The 19150-nt window shown below is 45.5% G+C and overlaps 1 protein-coding gene across 1 annotated transcript in view; it reads left to right on the top strand.

Annotated features, from left to right (window-relative positions):
- Positions 1-19150, top strand: part of LOC146182261 (phospholipid-transporting ATPase ABCA3-like) — a 37715-nt gene that overhangs the window by 2570 nt on the left and 15995 nt on the right. Inside the window, exons 3-15 of the mRNA XM_084575921.1 lie at positions 980-1174; positions 2206-2388; positions 2982-3119; positions 5371-5629; positions 6646-6834; positions 10082-10266; positions 11139-11264; positions 11420-11537; positions 12670-12824; positions 13617-13772; positions 15006-15236; positions 16142-16386; positions 17364-17515. Coding sequence (XP_084432047.1) covers positions 980-1174; positions 2206-2388; positions 2982-3119; positions 5371-5629; positions 6646-6834; positions 10082-10266; positions 11139-11264; positions 11420-11537; positions 12670-12824; positions 13617-13772; positions 15006-15236; positions 16142-16386; positions 17364-17515 — 2332 coding nt within the window. The remainder of the gene's footprint in view (positions 1-979; positions 1175-2205; positions 2389-2981; positions 3120-5370; positions 5630-6645; positions 6835-10081; positions 10267-11138; positions 11265-11419; positions 11538-12669; positions 12825-13616; positions 13773-15005; positions 15237-16141; positions 16387-17363; positions 17516-19150) is intronic.

Consider the following 19150-nt stretch of genomic DNA (forward strand, 5'->3'; position numbering starts at 1 on the left):
AAAATGCAGTTACGGCGTATGGACCCAACACTTCCCCTCCTGCGAGCAGCTCTGAATAGAAGTTGAATACTCCGAGCGCTAGGGCACCATCGGCGTTGTCTGCGGCTGACCGTTCAGTCTACTACCTCGGCTATAATATATATTTAGATTTCTTGATCACAATTCAGCCAAACTAATTTATTCGCGTTACATACTCGTAAACGCCGTGTGATGTATTTCAGTGTGCTGCTGATGGCTTAAGGAGAGAACTTTGAAGCGCGCCCAGACGCTGCGTGACTAGTGGCAGGACGATGCGCTCTGAGCTCTTATCTATTGCATCTCAGCTAGCTCGTAAAACACTTGTTTCACACCCTCGTAACCGCCCTGGACATTTCAGTAATATATCTACCATCCACCTCTCAGTCTATCTTGTCTGTTATATCTAGTCTATTCTGTCTGTGTCTGTATGTGCGTGTTTCTATGGCTTTATATGCGTACATCTCTCGTTTGTGTGTGTGTGTGTGTGTGTGTGTGTGTGTGTGTGTGTGTGTGTGTGTGTGTGTGTGTGTGTGTGTGTGTGTGTGTGTGTGTGTGTGTGTGTGTGTGTGTGTGTGTGTGTGTGTGTGTGTGTGTGTGTGTGTGTGTGTGTGTGTGTGTGTGTGTGTGTGTGTGTGTGTGTGTGTGTGTGTGTGTGTGTGTGTGTGTGTGTGTGTGTGTGTGTGTGTGTGTTAAACAAACTGGAAAAAAGAAAGACTGCCTGAATGAGAGACCCAATTCGTTCGGTGTAAAGAGCACGTCATACCCGAGGAGAAAGGGTTCAATTCACATCGAGCATATTGTACAGTGGGTGAACAAAATGAACAGAACGAAGTTGAGGGCTTCTGTAGGGACGAGAATTCAGAATGGTATTCACTCGTACCTCTGTGCCAGAGGTCGATGCCGACAGCGGTGGTTACTAAATGGCAAAATGAATGAAGCTGCAGCCATGGCCTGCCTGCAGGTGCACTCGCTGAAGCACGAAGACGGTGTATCGGCGTACTTCAAGAGCATCGGAGACGCTCCCCCGGGAAGGCGCATCGCTATTGTGTTCCACGCACCCCCGCAGTACCTGGCGACGAGCTCGCGGCATTCAAAAGGCGCCTTCGATGAATCAACCTTGGAGGATGAAGACGCGCATTTTAAGCTGGACTATGAGGTGATGTATGGATGCGAGAGTTGGACTGTGAAGAAGGCTGACCGCCGAAGAATTGACGTGTTTGAATTGTGGTGCTGGCGGGGAATTTTGAGAGTTCCTTGGACGGCCAGGAGATCAAATCAGTAGATATTGTCGACCATAAACCCTGACTTCTCATTGGAGGGTCAAATTCTAAAGTTAAAGCTCAGCTACTTTGGTCATCTGATGAGAAGAGAGGAGTCGCTGGAGAAAGATTTGATGTTGGGAAAGGTTGAGGGTCACCGGAGAAGTTGTAGGCAGCGAACGCGATAGTTAGATGGCATCCTCGAGGCGCTGCAGATGAAGTTATGTGATGTTAGGAAGATAGAGACCGGAAAGCGGGGCGTGATGTGGCCCATAGGGTCACGAAGAGTCGGACACGACTGAACGACTGAACTGAACTGATGAGGTGCGAGCTCGAGTTGCGTCCTCCCAGAGTATATCCCATTGCTCATAGCACAAAAGTAAACTGCGGCCCTTGGTTTAAATGAGCCATATTGCGGTGAATCTCTGAATAAAATTGCAGCAGAAAGTATTGCTGTCAATATTTTTCCAGCGGAAGACAACTTAATGTATGTTTTCCGACTGTTTATAATGAAGGTACACGTCATCAAAAGATAGCATATAAAATGAGCTCGAAATTTCCTTGGGCATATGTACACTGACGCAGATCAGGCCTTTTTCTCGAGGACAAAGAAGGTACCCCCAAATGTCGCCTTTAAATTTACTTACAACCTGGCTTCCACAAGTACGTTTAGATATAGACAGTGCAAGCAAGGGGCAACAGCAGCTGGCCTTGTCTGGTGATGTACCTTGTGCTTTCTTTGGGTTGTGTGGTTAACCTTCAAAACGCATATTGACTACTTGTGCATATTGCGGTGCCCAATCTGCTACAGAAATATATCCAATGTCATTTGTGGCGTGACAATGTCTTAAATTCTTTTGCGCTGTTAACTTGAGCACTAGAGATTGCCATCAGCAGGACATTCACCTGTTGTCTCGGGGGCGCGCAGGTTCGCGTCCACGGCATCGAGTTCGACGTGAACGTCCGTTACCGCCGTTTCCTGATGCTGCCTGCTGCTCTTAACTTACAAGCATTCAGCGAGATGACATACCTGCTACCGATCCAGTACGCGGTGGAGACGGCCTACCTCGAAGCCATCGGCAATGCGAGGAATTTCAGCCTCGATTACGAAGTGAGTACTTCAGGAGAATGATCCCAAACACTTTGAATGGAAATGGCTTGGTAAGTTGAAGCGAGAGCTCGAAATTCAGCTTCGAGCAGCTGAAAATCAGATGAGCTTGAGCGCGGAATATTAGAGTTTAGAGAAACCTGGAGAGAGAGATAGGCTGTTTGCGGTATCTTACCATTCTGCAGCAATGATTTTGGGTGGCTAATTACTAATCGCGGGGATGACCACTGGTGATCTGCGAGGCCAGCCGGAGGCTCTTGATTACGAAGGAGACACGAATGTGTAATGGATGGAAGATCAGAACTTTCAGAAATGCGAAACTATAGTTTTTAAGATTTCATTTTTTTTTCCTGCGTACGAAAACGCAAAGCATCGTCGAGGGGAAACGTTACCTAAATCACATTGCACTTAAGGATGGAGAGATCTTAACATCTCCTCTCCATGCTTTAGTGCCATGTGATTCCGGTGCCCTTTGCCGCCGAGCAAGGAGAACAGTCGAATTTATTATTTGCTCACACTTTCTTCGTGAAATTGAGAAAATTTTCTGCTTGCTTCTACATGTTTGTGACTTCCGTCCTGGCATATTGTATCGCCAGGTGATCCTGCAGCGGTTCCCTTACCCGAGCCTCTACCCAGAGGACTTCTCGACCACCTATGCCCGCGTGGTGATCCGCTTCGTGATCGCCTTCTGGATCCCCTTCACCCTCTTTGTCATGGAGATCGTTGAAGAGAGGGTGAGTACGCTGAGCTTTCTTGCGATCCATCACATTACCAGCGTTATCTCAGTCACAGCTCGAAAAAGATGTACGGCTGGAATGTTATTGCGGCAATTTGTCCGCACTGAACAAATACGATAATGAGCCAGCGTACTGTACAGTAGACGTAGCTACTGTGCCTTTCACTGTGCGGGAACCAAGATGATTAAACTCGGTGTAGGCGATGATACTTCGAATTATTTTGTGGCTTCCCGAGGCCAAGGGAATCGTTCGAAGTCGCTTGTGGACAATCTCTCAGAATAAGTTCGTGCTATCATATTGTTTCTTGTCTCTATTGGTAAAAGCCTATTCTCTAATCGTTCGTTCGATATGACGTACCGGAAACTTCACAGCATCCCTGAATATGAAGTTTGGACCCTAATGATAGCTTCTCTTTGCGAAGGCAGGCGATGAAAAAGGGAAACATGCAGATATATGCAAACGTCTGAAGCTTTATATGGTTACAATGCGCCCAGAAAAAGGGGGGCTGCGCTGAGCAGCTGACGAAGTGCATTGCTGTTGTCACTTTCGAATGCGGTGGTTTAAAGCTGACAGATATGAACACTAACATAATGCTGCTCAAACAGTTCGTGGGCCGAACTAAATACTAGAGGAGAGAATGAAAAGGTTAAAGCTGCTAACGTCACCGCTTCTGATGTCAGAGCCCTAGATGATCAAACTCGGGCGATCGCCCGGCACCACGTGTCGCCGCGCAGCGCGAAAGCGGGAGTTTTTAAAATTATCTATCAAATTACCGGCTCAATTTTGAGGGTACGTAGCATATACGAAAAGTCGCATTTGCTCTACATAATTTTCATCACCCTATTTGGGGCTGTATTTCTTAATAGAAGAAAGGTCCCGATAGCTTCATCGGTTCATGAGAATATAGTACAAAGGCTAGTTGGCGTTTTGTTTGAAACGTCCCAAAGTGACTCAGCCTGAGAGACGCAGTAATGGAAGGCTCTGGAAATTTAGACCATCTGGTTTCTCTAACGTTCACTGCCATCGCACAGCACACGGGCGCATTATTTTCGCCTCGATTGAAAAGTGGCCGCCGCGGCCGAGATTCGATCCCACATTTTTGGGTACAACAGTCGGCGAATTCTCGCGCGTGTTTTAAGTTTCAAAGACCCGGATCTCTGATCGGGAGGCGGCCGAGATTCTATCGCCGATTTTTCGGTACAACCTTCGGCGTATTCTCGCGCGTATTTTAAGTTTCGGAGTCCCGGCTTCCTGCTCGGGCCTGCGTAGCAGAGTAGGGGGTAGGAGCGCGTCCAATATTGGTGTAAATAGTTTTCAATCCATTCAAAGTAAAAGTATCCTTGTGCTCTGCAACATAAATGTGCTTTATAGACCCCAGGTGGTCTAAATTCAGAGCCTCAGACTAAGCCGTCTCTAATAATCCATGTGTAGCTCTGGGAAGTGAAAGCCAAATACTATATTATACCACACCATAGCACAGCATACCATACAGTTCGCGGGATCGAGTCCCGGTCTCGGCGGCCGCTTTTCGTTGCAGGCGAAAAGCAAGGCGCCCGTGTGCTGTGTGATGTAAGTGCACGTTAAAAAACCCCAAGTGGTCGAAATTTCCGGAGTCCTCCACTACGGCGTCTCTCATAGCCTGAGTTGCTTTGCGACGTTAAACCCCACAAACCAAATCATGGCAAATCAGACCATGGCACACCATACCGTACCAATCTTCAGTACTTTAAAGGCCCAGTGGCGTGCTCTTTTGTGAACCTAATGCTTGAAACGGGTAAGATTCACTCAGAGCACAGCGGGATCAACGGCATGGCTTCGAGATCTACCCAACCTGTCTCACTGTGCCTGAAAGGGCACATGAAAAGCTACTAGCACCGATAGGCGATCAAAAATGATACGCAAGTTTCTTTAAAAAACGAAAAAAGAAGTTGTGACAACACCTCACCACGCCCTGTCCCACACGCCTAACTTGGGAGCGTCCAATGACTATGTGCAGGCGCGCCCAGCGGCCACACTGACGTCAGTGGGAAGGCTTGCGCGCAATGTGTGTCGCCCCAACCGCCAGAAGCACTTTATAAGAATTATTTGAAAATTACCGGTTCCACGGAATGTTTTCAAATTTGGCTCGAATACTCACAAAAACTACCTCTCTGGATTTATAGCATTAGAATTTCGCCGCAAGTAGCATTTCAAGGGCCGTTAAGGTTGAACGGAGGTGTAACTGCTGTCCTGCCTCCAACATCCGCAGGCGAGTGGTATGCGCACTCAGCAGCGCGTCTACGGCGTGGCCGGCGGGGTCTACTGGCTGGCCCACTACCTCAAGATGATGACCACAGTGGCATTGATTGGCGCGTTCATGCTCTTCTTCCTATACGGTCTGCTCATCGATCACTACGGCAACGCGTTCATCGCGAACACCAACCCGGCGCTCGTCTACGCAGTGCTCCTCTTCTTCGGCAGTGCGCTCGCCGTGCACGCCATGCTGATCTCGCTGTTCTTCAACAGCAGTGAGTACAGCTGCTCGGGCCTCCACGAAATCTTGTATGCATGTGGGCTAGTTGCTACATGCTATAAAAACAGGGTCTGCAGGGTGAGAAAAGACGTCGCGCACGCAAAAGGCGCATATAGTGGCATGAATGGGTTTTTAGTGTTAATGGTCGTGTTTGACGGCTGAACACCCATTCCAACTGCCAATCTGCTCTCCTAGCCGACGATAGATTTTACGACCCAGTGAGGTATAGAAACACACGGTACTCAGAGAGGCGAAAAGTAAGGCTTAAAGGCTTATAGAAGCAGCTATGAGCAGCAGTGCATCCCCTCTCCCCCTTCCTAAAGTTTGATATGTCTTACGTTGAGGTATATCTAGTGTTTCCTCCGAAAACTTAATCAGTGCAGTGTCAAACAGAAATCAACTAAACCCACCCCACCCCCAGAAAAAAAGCACCTCATAGTAGAGGTTTACAAGGGAGAGGCTATCGCACAGCCGGTTTACCTTTCTGGTGCTAAATCAGAGCCAAAGACCAGTATAGACACATCTGCTTGTCCAATAACATATTTCTGTCCATCCTTTTTCTCCCACTCACGCTCAGCGCCACATAGTGCAGTGGGGCATGTGCGCAAGGTCCTGCTGCGATATTTTCTCCCGTCTCGTCGGAACACCGAACGCCTCTTTGTCACAATTTTACCTCGGCGCCGGCCCTTAATAATGAAACAGGCATATTATGCCAAGATGAATCGCCGTCAGGGCGTGATCTGCTTCAGACAGCCACGATGCATACTGATGTTTCACCTCGGCGCCGGCCCTTAATAATGAAACAGGCATATTATGCCAAGATGAATCGCCGTCAGGGCCTGATCTGCTTCAGACAGCCACGATGCATACCGATGTTTCAAATGAATTCTTAACGTTAATCGTTTAATGGGCCTGTGAAACTTTAGCTGTATCAATTGCAAGTACGAATTTTAGCAAGTCACTCTCGCGGGCGGCGGAACTTAGAAACGCTCCTTTTCAACACGCCCTCAGCTCGTCTGGCTGGCCTGCTGTCGTCCGTGTACTGGTTCCTGACCCTGATGGTGCCATACCTGTTCCTTCAGAACCCGTTTGGTTTCGGGTACTACCTCATCTCGAGGTTGAGCAAGCTGATGACCTCCGCCTTTCCCGGCATGTTTCTCCACTGGTGCTGGATGGTCATCGAGCGCTTGGAGAGATTCGGTGAGCCACTTATGGCTTTCTTCTGCACAGCTAGAGCTGCGTGCACAATCCGGTAAAACCATGACATCGCTGTAGTTGCCATTACTAGCGCGCACCGCATAAACTACTGCCACAAATGACCTTACCGTAGGGCATACAGCTACTCCAACACTATCAACATCGCAGCACCCAACCAGCCTCGCATCCTTCCTTGCCGTGATTGTGATGCCTGGCACCAGCCATATCGGATCGATTGGGGGACAGGGCATGAATATGAGCAGCGGTCGTGTGCGACGCACGCATAAAAAGCACCCTTACAGCCACCCCCCTACGGCGAGTCAATTATCGGCATGAGCATTTAACGACCCTCGAACTGTCGATGTAATCCTTATTACAAGGCCAAAGCATCAGCTGAATTTTTTATTCTTGAGCACATATGTCCGGCCTTTCACTGCTGCTAGGATAGATCACTCAGTGCAATACTCTGAAAAGATTCTCCTAAAAATGAAACAAAAACATCAGTTCGCGATTTGCTATGGCGTCTTGTGTCTTGTACAACTACGCTAATCAAAGCAACAAATGGTTTCTTACTGTTAAAAAAGCCAGAAGCGTTAAGTTTCATTCTTAGATAACGAAAGGAACTCAACTATTTATTGTAATGAAGGAATATGCTGTGTGCTGGTCACTGGAACTTCCTCAGATTAGTGCTCAAAATAGTTCTCAGTTATCCACTTGCTTCTCCTAATACCTACGCAACTGAATTCCAGCGGGATCTTGCCCGACAACGCGGGCACGGATCCCGCAGGTAATTATGTGTGTAGCAATGCACAGCAAAGATTCGCTATAGCGGCAAGGTACCGAGACAGCTGTTCGTAGCCCTTTCCTTTTTTTTTTTTCGTCGCCACTATAAAACGCACTTCCATTCGTGACCAGGTTGATTACGTTCACATAGGGCGATCGATATTTTCGGTTGAAGCACCCAGAAGCATCAATTCTTCTTTTTTTTTTTGTTAAGTGCTCAGACGGTCTTGCTTGTGCATAACACGGTAAAGCCGCTTAAAACACAAGAGAAAAAGAAAGTGGTTCGAAAGGGAGTTAGCTTTCGACTTGCCGAGCATGAAGCAGTTTTATTGTATTGCAGAACAGGTTCCTGGAAGCAGCAAAAGAATTACACGCTGTAACGCTAAATGTATGTATGTATGTATGTATGTATGTATGTATGTATGTATGTATGTATGTATGTATGTATGTATGTATGTATGTATGTATGTATGTATGTATGTATGTATGTATGTATGTATGTATGTATGTATGTATGTATGTATGTATGTATGTATGTACGTATGTATGTACGTATGTACGTATGTATGTATGTATGTATGTATGTATGTATGTATGTATGTATGTATGTATGCATGTATGTATGTATGTATGTATGTATGTATGTATGTATGTATGTATGTATGTATGTATGTATGTATGTATGTATGTATGTATGTATGTATGTATGTTGTATGTATGTATGTATGTATGTATGTATGTATGTATGTATGTATGTATGTATGTATGTATGTATGCATGCATGCATGCGCGTGTGTGTGTGTGTGTGTGTGTGTGTGTGTGTGTGTGTGTGTGTGTGTGTGTGTGTGTGTGTGTGTGTGTGTGTGTGTGTGTGTGTGTGTGTGTGTGTGTGTGTGTGTGTGTGTGTGTGTGTGTGTGTGTGTGCGTGTGTGTGTGTGTGTGTGTGTGTGTGTGTGTGAGCATTATACAAAATAGTAAATGAAATCCAGAAATGAGCCTACAGCAAAACTGGCAGCGTTCATAAATGTGGAGTTATATATGCATCCTTAGCGAAAAACCTGGCAATACAATGCACAACGATGTTATCGAACAAGTGCTCGTGCACATTTAGTATCTTTAAAAAACTTCGAGGACACTTTGGCGACTGAAGCGATGAAAGGCGAAAGCCTTAGTGCTGCATTCTGCTACGCGACTGTTGCGCATGTAGCGATGAATGCTGCTACGAGTAAAGCGAGCGACTACTCTTTCACATCCTGCGAGTGCATTTATTCAGTGAATTCTGCTTGGCAGCGACGAGAATGCGCTCCTTGTATCTTTGCAGTTGTTCTACGGCTACTGTTGTGTGATTGATTTTACCGGGTGCGCGGCATTAATAAGCAATTAAGCAACTGCCACTAATTAGTAACTATGAATTAGTTAGTTGTTAATCAGTAATTAATTAGTAATTAGTAGCGGATTCGTCATTAATTAGTAATGAACCATTTATTGACATATAGTCACATAAGGCACGCATTCGCGCATACTGTGGTGGTACTCTGTGATTGGTTGAGACCTTCATGACGTCATCCCGTCTCGACCAATCAGAGCTGCCGCAAAAGCGTGACACTTGCTGACGACAACGATGAGGCAATACCTTAAAAGAGAGTCTGCTGATTGTACGACATATTTGCTTCGTCGAAACTGAAGGCTCATTCCTGAAATAAACGCACGTCCGTCTTGGAGCTGATAAAGGAGGCACAGCAATTTAAAACGGCGTTTTTGATATAGGAATGCAGCTTTCCAGCATTAGTTAGCATCTGCTAGCCTTGGCAATGCAGGCGCGGGTACACCGTCGCCTACGTGGAGGGAAAGTGCTGCAGTGATGAGCGGAGCGTCAACCGAGATCCACACGTATTATTGAAAGAAATTGTTGGAAGCATTTAATTGCTTGAAAAATCACTAGCTTACTGTGAAATAAAACTAATGATATGGACGATAAATATGTGCAGTAATCATTTTTCCGTCTATGGCAGCGCCATTCTCAGCATGATTGCTGCTTGCCTTATCGATACGATAAGAGCAGGGCTGTACTGTTTAAGTAAAAGTGGTTAGTTGCAGGGAAATATTTGAAGCAGTAAGCATCCGTATGAGCCCTATTCCCGCATGAGTGCAGCATATCTCTTCCATGTGACTACATGCACGATGCGAAATCTGAACACAGAATGGTGCTGCCATCGGCTATGACGTGAGTTTATTCGCCAATTTAAAAAAAAAAAAAAACAAAAAAAAAACAGTTGACTGTGTGGTCTGTCGATGTTGTCGTCACCCCAAGAAATATACAATATCATTTTTACGCTCAACTCCTGCTCAGAGATTGTTCCTTTAAAACTTCAGAAAAAGACATCAATACTGAATACTACTACTGTACTAGTCCGGATCGCCACGCACGTTGTTGTTGGCATCGCTGTCTTTTTGGCTGCGGTCGCAGAGAAAGGAGGTGGACTCGGAAACTTCGCTGATCCGTCGCGCATTCCCGACAACGTGACCATTCTGCAGTTGATGATTATCAGCGTCCTGTCCAGCTGTGTGTTGGGAGCGCTCCTGTGGTACATTGACTCCGTCACAAACTGCAACCGGACGAAGATAGCGCTGCCCTGGTACTTCCCACTCAGGGTGAGTGCGTGCGAGTGTAGAAGACGATCTCTCAATTTCGCCTCCTCTATTTGCTAGCAATCGTCCTACCTCCTCAGTCTCTGTTCCTTCTGCAACCTCTCTTCGCCTGGCGCTTCTACCACTCTCGTGGGAAAATATTTACCATAAGTTTATAATTTTTTCGAGATTCGTTTTTAAAAGCTGTATTTGAAGCTCATTTCTGAATTTTAGTCATAAACTGCATCCTCCAGAGAACAACGAATAAGTTTCTGTTCTCACTTCAGGTCTTTTGCGAGTTGCGCGGAGAAACGTTAGGATAGAAAAATATGTAACATATTAAATGCTTGATACACTCTGCTATGTGCATCAACTACGAAAACGCTTTAAACAAAGTATCGAAGTAATCTGCGGCTTTCTTTTCGCACAAAGCAAGGGGAAACGTTGAGAGATACAAGCAAGAGTGGGCAACCTTTAAACCAAGCTGAAAACCGAAAACCGACAGGCACTGAAGGCTATCGCACTCGCACTTTCTGCTGCAAAACCTTAAAGCCGTACCTTGACATGACTTCCCTCACAGATCGTAGCGGAAATCAACTGAGGAAATGGGCATATGCGATGTCTGCATTGCGAGTAAGATAAATGCCGGTCCGTTATTATAACCGATGAAATTAATGTAACTGCCAAACAGTCCGAGATAGCGGAAAGACATGTTCGCGGATAAGGTAAGGAAATTCGCGGGGATGGAGATCCGCGGTTACACAGATGTGGCTGGCGCGGAGGAATGATAATTTTTCCTTCGTATGTCCTGCTTTACACTTGACCTGATTGACAAAAGCAATTATCGTAATTGTTAATGCAGCTTTATTTATTTGCGCCTTCCTGTCATCCCACAGGCTACGTACTGGAGGCCACCAGCGAATTCGGCGGCACAGTCGACTGAATTTAGAATACGCTGCCAGTACTACGAGCAGGAACCGGCGGGCACTCGACCAATCGTGCGGATTAACGGCGTAACGAAAGTGAGTGGCGTTGGGGAGAAACAGCGAGCATGGTGTCACATATGCGCACTGGAACTGGTGACGAGTCACAGACGGCGATACTGCACATGTCCACATACAGATCGTTTGAAGTGAGAAAGTGATCGCCTCGTTATTCTCCCTCCTTTGGCCCGCAGCGAGTGGAGAACCAGGTGATCATAAACGACGTCTCCTTCGACATATTCGGCAAGCAGATAACCGTGCTCTTGGCGCCGCCGAACTCCGGAAAGTCGACTATCGTGAAGATGATCACAGGTAGGGCGTCCACTTGCTGCGGCGCATTTCTAAGGCCAAAGCTCTTCTTGGCTAGTGCTTGTATAGATCGTGCGATCAGATAACGTCCATCGCACTGCCACCCAAAGCAAAAAATGTGTGGTCTCCATAGGGAATTCAACCGCTATCACTGCAAACCCTAGCCGAGCTCGCAAACCACTACTCCACGCCGAACTCGTGAGATAATAATAATGGTTCACAGAAAAGGAAAGGGGCACTATCCGTCACACTGTTTTGTAGAACCTAAAACCGCACCGTAAGGGAAGGGAGGAAGGTGGGAGTAAAAGTGGAAAGGGAGAAAGAGGAGCCGTAGTGGACGGCTGCGGAGTAATTTCATTACGGTGCACGGTTCAGGTTCTACAGTAATTTCTGTAGAACCTGAACCGCGCACCGTAAGATAGGGAAGGTGGGAGTGAAAGCGGAAGGAGAGAAAGGGGTGCCGTAGTGGAGGGCTCCAAAGTAATTTCGACCACCTGGGGATCTTTAACGTGCACTGACATCGCACAGCACACGGAAGATCATAATTCTTGTCTAGCGTATAAGAATATCAGTACAATGACGATGCGGTCAATGCGGTCAATGCGGTCAGTGATAATGATAATTATGGTGGTGGCCATGACAATGACGGCGCATTTAGTTGATGATGATAGCGATGACAATAACGACGCAATTAGTGAAAATGTGAAATTAGTGAAAAACAGCCCTGTAAAGTGGCTTTCGCATTTTCCGTTCTTAAGCATACTTAAACGAAGTCCTGTAATTTTTTTAATATCTAGTTTCGTCATGCAAGGTAACGCTCTACACAAATAAGAACGTTACCTCCGTAACGTTCTTATTTGGATAGAAGTGATACAACCAGTTCTTAACCTGCGAACTGATGCCACTTACTCGCTTACCGATTGGTTTAAAAATGCAAACAACGGGTGCTTCCTTTTATTTGCTGCTTTCAGCGCACACTTATTCCGTGCAATATGGCTTCCGTGTATTAGTCTGCCTATTCGCTTTTTGAAACTGAAAATAAGTATGCGCGACTCACGAGTGTGTGTCTGAGAAGTGCAGGTAAAGAGCGTGTAATGTAACGCTGTACATCATTGCCGTGTCTCTTTCCGACCAGGGTCGATAGCGCCCAGCTCTGGAACCATTTCCGTCGGCTCATACGACGTCGTCCTCAACGGCGACGCAGCAAGGACACTGCTCACCTACTGCCCAGGCGACAACGTCCTATACGGAGATCTTACCGTGGAGGAGCACCTCATCTTCTTCGGAAAGGTGCGTGGAGCTACGCAACGTGTCTGACTCTCATGTTTTGTTAAGCACCGGCAGTCTTAACTTTTTATCACCGTATTTGAGGAACCCAGGTACTCTAAGATGATCAAGCTGATTCACTCGTATGGAGCCAGCAGACTGTGATGTCACTGTCATAATTCAGTCGAACTGTTCTTTGATTTGTGCAAAACATCGTCATGGCGGAGAAAAAAAATGTTTGCTTTAACAATAGCTGATTTCCCGGATCGCAGGAGACTCATTCGTCTGCTATCCTCCAAAATGTTCCTGGAGATCTTGGGCAGATTTAGATTAGGTTCATAATTAATTGGAGATAAGAATAAAGATGTGTGCTCTTGGAATTCCGCACGGGAACCGTTAACCCTGCTTTCGCCGACTGGTGTATTGCCTTTTCTTTCGTTAGTGTGCTTCTAATCAATTTTTGCGCATCGAAACAACCGAATTTCTACAACTTTTGTTCTTTGCGAATGTAAGGCGCGTTTGGCGAAAGGAAACGCAAAGCGAATTTTTGTTTGCTGCCTATCAATCCCTCGGCCGGTAACGCCAGCGCTAGGCACTTCTAGACATATTGAACGAATATCAGTGCTTTTTGCGCTCATTATCAAGCATATTCCGTTCACCCCGCCTCCAAATTTTGTCAGTACGTTTCATTGTATTCTGCTTAAGCAATTATTGCCTTCATTTGGTCTGCACTTGGAGTCAAACCAATGCTTTTGCAGTGAAATGCACATTGTCCGCAGCTATATGCTACGTTCGCACCCGCGACCTTTTCCACAGGCAAAGGGGATTTCCAGCAGTACAGTCCGGTTCGACGTCACACGACTCATGGGCGACATCGGGCTGTCTTTCTATCGATCTCGGCGTGCCGATGACCTCCCCCACAGCATTCAGCGCCTCCTTAGCACTGCCATCGCCATTATGCCGTATCCTAACGTAAGCAGGCTGATCATACCCGCCGATTTGTTTCAATGGACTGTTTCAATACCGCACCATTTGAAACGTTAAATGGGTCTATAGAGCTACTTGTATGAATGATCCTAAAATTTCCGCTAGTTTTATTTTTACACTGATCAAGAAAAAAAAAAGAATAATAATGGATTTCATGAGCCATATCTTCTGACCTCTAAATTTTATAGCTGTCTTTAAAAAAGAAATATCTGCGATCAAAAATGATGCTCATCCGCATCTCATACACGAGATGCGCAAAAACTGAAAAGACACTGTGGCACACTTTCACAATTAAACTTATTTTACCCTAAGTTACACCACGGCAGCGAAAATTCGAAATTGTATACTCGTACGGACATGGATGAGGGGCACGGCTTCCGTACATAACAGCGTCTGACTGCATGTCGCTGAATGCGACATTAATTTTGCTTTTGACGCCAGAGAGGCGAGTAATAATTATATAATTAACGACTTCGTGGTGATTGACTTGCCTCTTTTTGTTAATATATCCCAAGCTTCATTCGACGGATTCATACCCCGCGTGCGTGCTCTTCCGTCTACGCTGCGATATCATTTCCTGGCTATTTTCAGCGCATTTACAAGCTCTCATTGATTTGCGTTGTATAGTATACCTACCCACATCTGCCCGATCACACGGACAAATAACGTTTGCAGCAGTTCCTCGGGTTTTTGGCTCTGAGATGTACTGAAATGTTTCAGTTATAGACCATTTACTTTGACAGCAGCAAAAAAATAATAGCGCTGAAAGATATATTTTCCGAAGCGATAAAACAATTCAGAAATTTTATTTTCGTTCGGACAATTTCCGGAGATAGATTATATAGTTTACATCCCCAACCCACGTTTCCAGCAGGAGAATAAACCTAGCCTAGCGTATCAGCGCCAACATGATCTCGATGTGTGCTTTAACGAAGCAGTGACTGCAGTATACCACGCGGTCGAGGTAACCAAAATTTGTCTATTCCACTGGAAAAATTCGACCGATTAGTAGTGAGGTCGCATTAACGCACGACTTCTGGTTTCCCAAGGACCCCTAGACCTTTCCCAAGCGACGCCGGTCGGTTCACAAACGAATTAGGAATCGCTGGTGAATGTGTCATATTGAACCATGAAGTTTGGTTACGCGTTCAGATATCGCTTGTAGCACCGTTGTTGATGGTATTAAGAATTGCTGATGAGCACGCGTCTGCTCATCAGGTGCAGATGATTCTACTGGACGAACCAACGAAGAACATGGATCCACACAGCAGGCGCGAGACGTGGGAGCTCATCTTCAAAATCCGCCGCTACACGGGCTTCTTGCTCACCACGAGCGACTTCTGCGAGGCCCAAGCCCTCGCCGATCGCCTTGTGGTCATCCAGCACGGGGAACTTAGCTGCGCCGGCTCGCCCGAGTACATCATAAGCCAGTTCGGCATGGGATACATGGTGTGTCAGGCATGGTTCTTTTTACGGAGCAGCCTTCATTTTTTCACGCCTTGCAATGACCCACGATGTTTCACTCCCCTTGGAATAGCCATAACTAGACCTTCTTACATCTACTTGTCGAGTTAGAGAAAATTACATATGACTTGAAGGAACTGTAACGTTGTCTCCTGCGTCTCCACAATGATTGTACAGTAGTTGTCCCTAACCGCCCTCCCTTCCGATTTCGATTTCTACACAAAAAAAAAGAAAAAAAAAAGAGGGTAGGCAGTAATCATATATATCTAAACAGGGGAAAATTCTTGGGCGTGTTGGTTCAAAGCAAAGCGCTAAAAACGACAAAGGACGAGATGAGGGCTACATGTGAAGAGGTGAATAGAGGGTGAATCGGAGTACGTGTATAAATAAGTTTCTCTAGAGTGAACCAGCAAGGCTGGTGATGATTATTATAATGATATGCGTTTACTAAGCACTGATTTTGTTTTCCAAGACCCTCATTGAACAGCAGAAATCTGAGTTTTTCAGTACGTGGTCGAACTGAAACATCAGCCAGAAAGTTACATAACGGGTTACGCAGAATAGAGCCAGATGGCTTCGGCAAGGTTCATGCACAAAGAAACAATAAAATTAAAGGAAGAAGAAAATGCGATAGAATAATACCTCCCAGATGTCGATGTGATTACGCAGCTAGTAGCGACGCTGCGGCGGCCGCATCATGCTTACCAGCTTGGGGAGCTTGTTGTAAAAAAAAAAAGAAAAAAAAAATATGAAATACATCAAAGGGACCATGCAGCTGTTCATGGCAATCAGCGAGACAACACCACGGACGTTTTCTTGTGCGCCTGTTTCGTCTTTTCTCCTTTTGTCTGACCTGTTGTGATCAATTCACGTGTGTCGTTTCATCGCAGCTCCGCATCCACAGGGGTCCCAAATACAAAGCCAGTGGCGTGGAAGCCGTGCTTCGCAAGCACCACTCGAGGGCGGAGAAGGTTGAGGACAAGCCGGGCAGTGTCGTCTACCGGCTGACCGGCACCTCGGACACGCTTTCCACGCTGATGCGAGACATCTTCGCTGACCTGGAAAAATCCCAGGGCAGCTTGGGCGTGGCCAAAATGGGCGTCATAGTCACAACTCTGGAGGACATCCTAGAAAGGTGCTATATACCATTTCGCGCATATGTGTTAGCTCAAGCCTCGAAGGCAGACATGCCAGTAATTGAATTACAGTAATGAAATTACGGTAATTTAATTACTTTTTTCGGTAATTTATAATGTAATGAATTACTTTTGCAGTTTGGTAATTTAGTAATTTAGTGAATTAATTTTCAGCAGTAATTTCATAGCAAAGTAATTAATTCCTCTCGAAATTACTTTTACTAAAGTGCGCCATCACTCCTTCAATAGACAACAAAGTAGAGTGCGCGAAAGCAGGAACGACGTGCTGCAATCCGAAGCCAGCGTAACGGATTGGCAAAAGGAGACAGAATTGAGCAAAACTAGAATACTCTGGAGAACAAGTTGTTTTGTTTAATAGCTTTACTTAGTTTTTGCATTTATGGAAACTAGAAAGTAATTTCAAAGTAATTGAATTACTCAGTAAAGTAATTATAATGTCATTTCATTACTTTTGGGGGAGCAGTAATGAGTAATGTAATTTAATTACTTTTCTTCGATTTTCAGCAAAGTAATTAGTATTGTAATTTAATTTCTTTTCAGAAGTAATTTTGCCATGTATGCTCGAAGGAGAGCGCCTAACCATCCCAAAATAAATTAGAAAGCAGAGAAGTGTTTTGAGACTCCCTGGCCTGTGCTCTTAAAAAGCCCACGGGCTGTATTCAGTTGAAAATTACAATTACGCGTTTACAATTAAAGATATACGCTAAATTGTGGGTGTCATTTTTTCTTGACTCAGAATATATAACCGTTCCTCGTTTTGGGTAACAAAAAGGATTCCATAAGGGGCATCAGGGAGAATGAGGAAATGGCGCTAGGAAGCTTTTTTGAATGGCGCTGCTTCAGCTGCCACATAGCAAAGCTGATGCGCACCGGTGGTAGGACATGGGCCTGCGGTGACGTGACATGACGTCATGGTGACGTGCGTGATTTGCGTCACATTCTCTCTCATCTACAGCATTCACGAACAACGGTCACTTGTAGTCTCCAAACGCGTCGACGGAAAGCGTCGCACTTCCTCCAACATCTCAGTGAAGGAGGCCGTGTCCCGCTTAAGGATCGATACGAGCGCCTTCGATGGACGGACGGAACCTGATGATCCAGGTCCAGGTGAGAGAACACATTAGAAACAAAACCGTGCTCCACTGGTAGAACTGATAACGCTTTTCTGAACTGTTGCTCGCATGCATCGTTGGCGCGGAAAAAAAAAATGAAGTCATCCAGGCGGAAACTTCACACATCCGAGCATATCGGCATATCGTGCTGGATGAGACGTTTTTTTTTTTTTAAACCTTACGCCAATTTTCCCAAACAGATGGCACCACTTTACGCTGATTAATTCTTAAGCGTTCCGTATCCCGAAGCCGTAGCTTCAAGACGTTCAAAACTATTGCTGTGGCAGCGCTGCGTTGTGCTCTTTCTTTTGTGTTCGTTCAAAACGAGTCGCAGGACCTCGCAGGAAACAGTGAGCAGATTCGACCGCATTGGCCACATTTTTTTTTTTGTTCCTTGGTAAAGCAAACAATATTTGCGCATTATCGCAAGAAAGCCAGCATGCGTTTCGAAAAGATTAGGTTCAAAGAAGAATGTTTGGCGCTTTGGCATGCATATAAAATATACCTTAATTTCTAACAGATACAGGATAAGCGTCAACCTATCCGCCTACACGACAGTCTGGAGCCGTTTGACCCGAGCGGCGTGTTCGGCTAGTCGTATTACACCTAGCTGAGTCTCAGGGTGTGAGCTCGACAGTAGAGTCTCCCAAAATTGCATAATTGATTGGTAAAAAATATTTAAACAACTAGACTGCTCTCCGTACTGAGGCGAAGTATGCACTTCGTGTACAAATTTATGATCTACTAGGTGGTTGATAGAAGCACCTGAATAGATAAATAAATCACTGAAAAAAAAAAATGTATGCACTGAAAAACATAACTAGAGATTTTTTTTCGATATTTAAATCGAGGTCTGGTATACAGGGTGTCCCAGCTATGATGGACCAAGATTTAAAAGGAACATAAGCGTTCTCCCCAACTGAAATCAAGTCAGTGGTGTTACGAGGTTTACCAACTTCTGCTTTTTTATTCCGCTTGCTTGAATAATTAGTCGAAAATATTTAATGATCATCTAAAGTGTCCTTGTAAACGCTGAAATTTGAATAGGAATGTTGTCGAACGCCACGAAAGTAATCCAACTCAAATGTTTTCGAGGTATCATTTGCGTGCCCTTTTCCTTAGGAAAATATGAAAGCCCGCGAATCGTAATATATACCATGTGACAACGGGCTCTTTGCGGCTGTATGCGATTGGTGAGTTATTTTGTGTCTCTCCGGCTCTGCTATGGAGGCACCACCCTGTAAGCCGCGATTACAGCGCACTCATCCGCAACTCGTTAAAAGGATGCTAAATTCACCACTTCTGCGCTGCTCTTAAGATAATTTTTCATTGCTTCTGGTAGCAAGATAAGCATCAAAAGGTGCTGGCAGCGCGGTTTTCCGATGGTTTTCTGACGCCGCTGGCAGGTACCTTCGGATCAGCAGCAAATCATAGCTCTGTTGGGGACATCGCAGATATTGTTGACCTCACAGTTTCACTCTTATGCCAGATAAGTATAGATGATTCATTTTGAAATCCAAATGCATGTCCAGAAACGTTTTCTGACAAATAAGAATACGTGTAGCCGAAAGGAGACAAATCTACTTCTACAAAGAACCAACATTGGCCGGAGTGGTCCTCAGTTAATCTA

Source organism: Amblyomma maculatum, chromosome 8, assembly GCF_055883805.1.
Source record: "Amblyomma maculatum isolate TAMU_Amacu chromosome 8, ASM5588380v1, whole genome shotgun sequence".
Taxonomy (NCBI): domain Eukaryota; kingdom Metazoa; phylum Arthropoda; class Arachnida; order Ixodida; family Ixodidae; genus Amblyomma; species Amblyomma maculatum.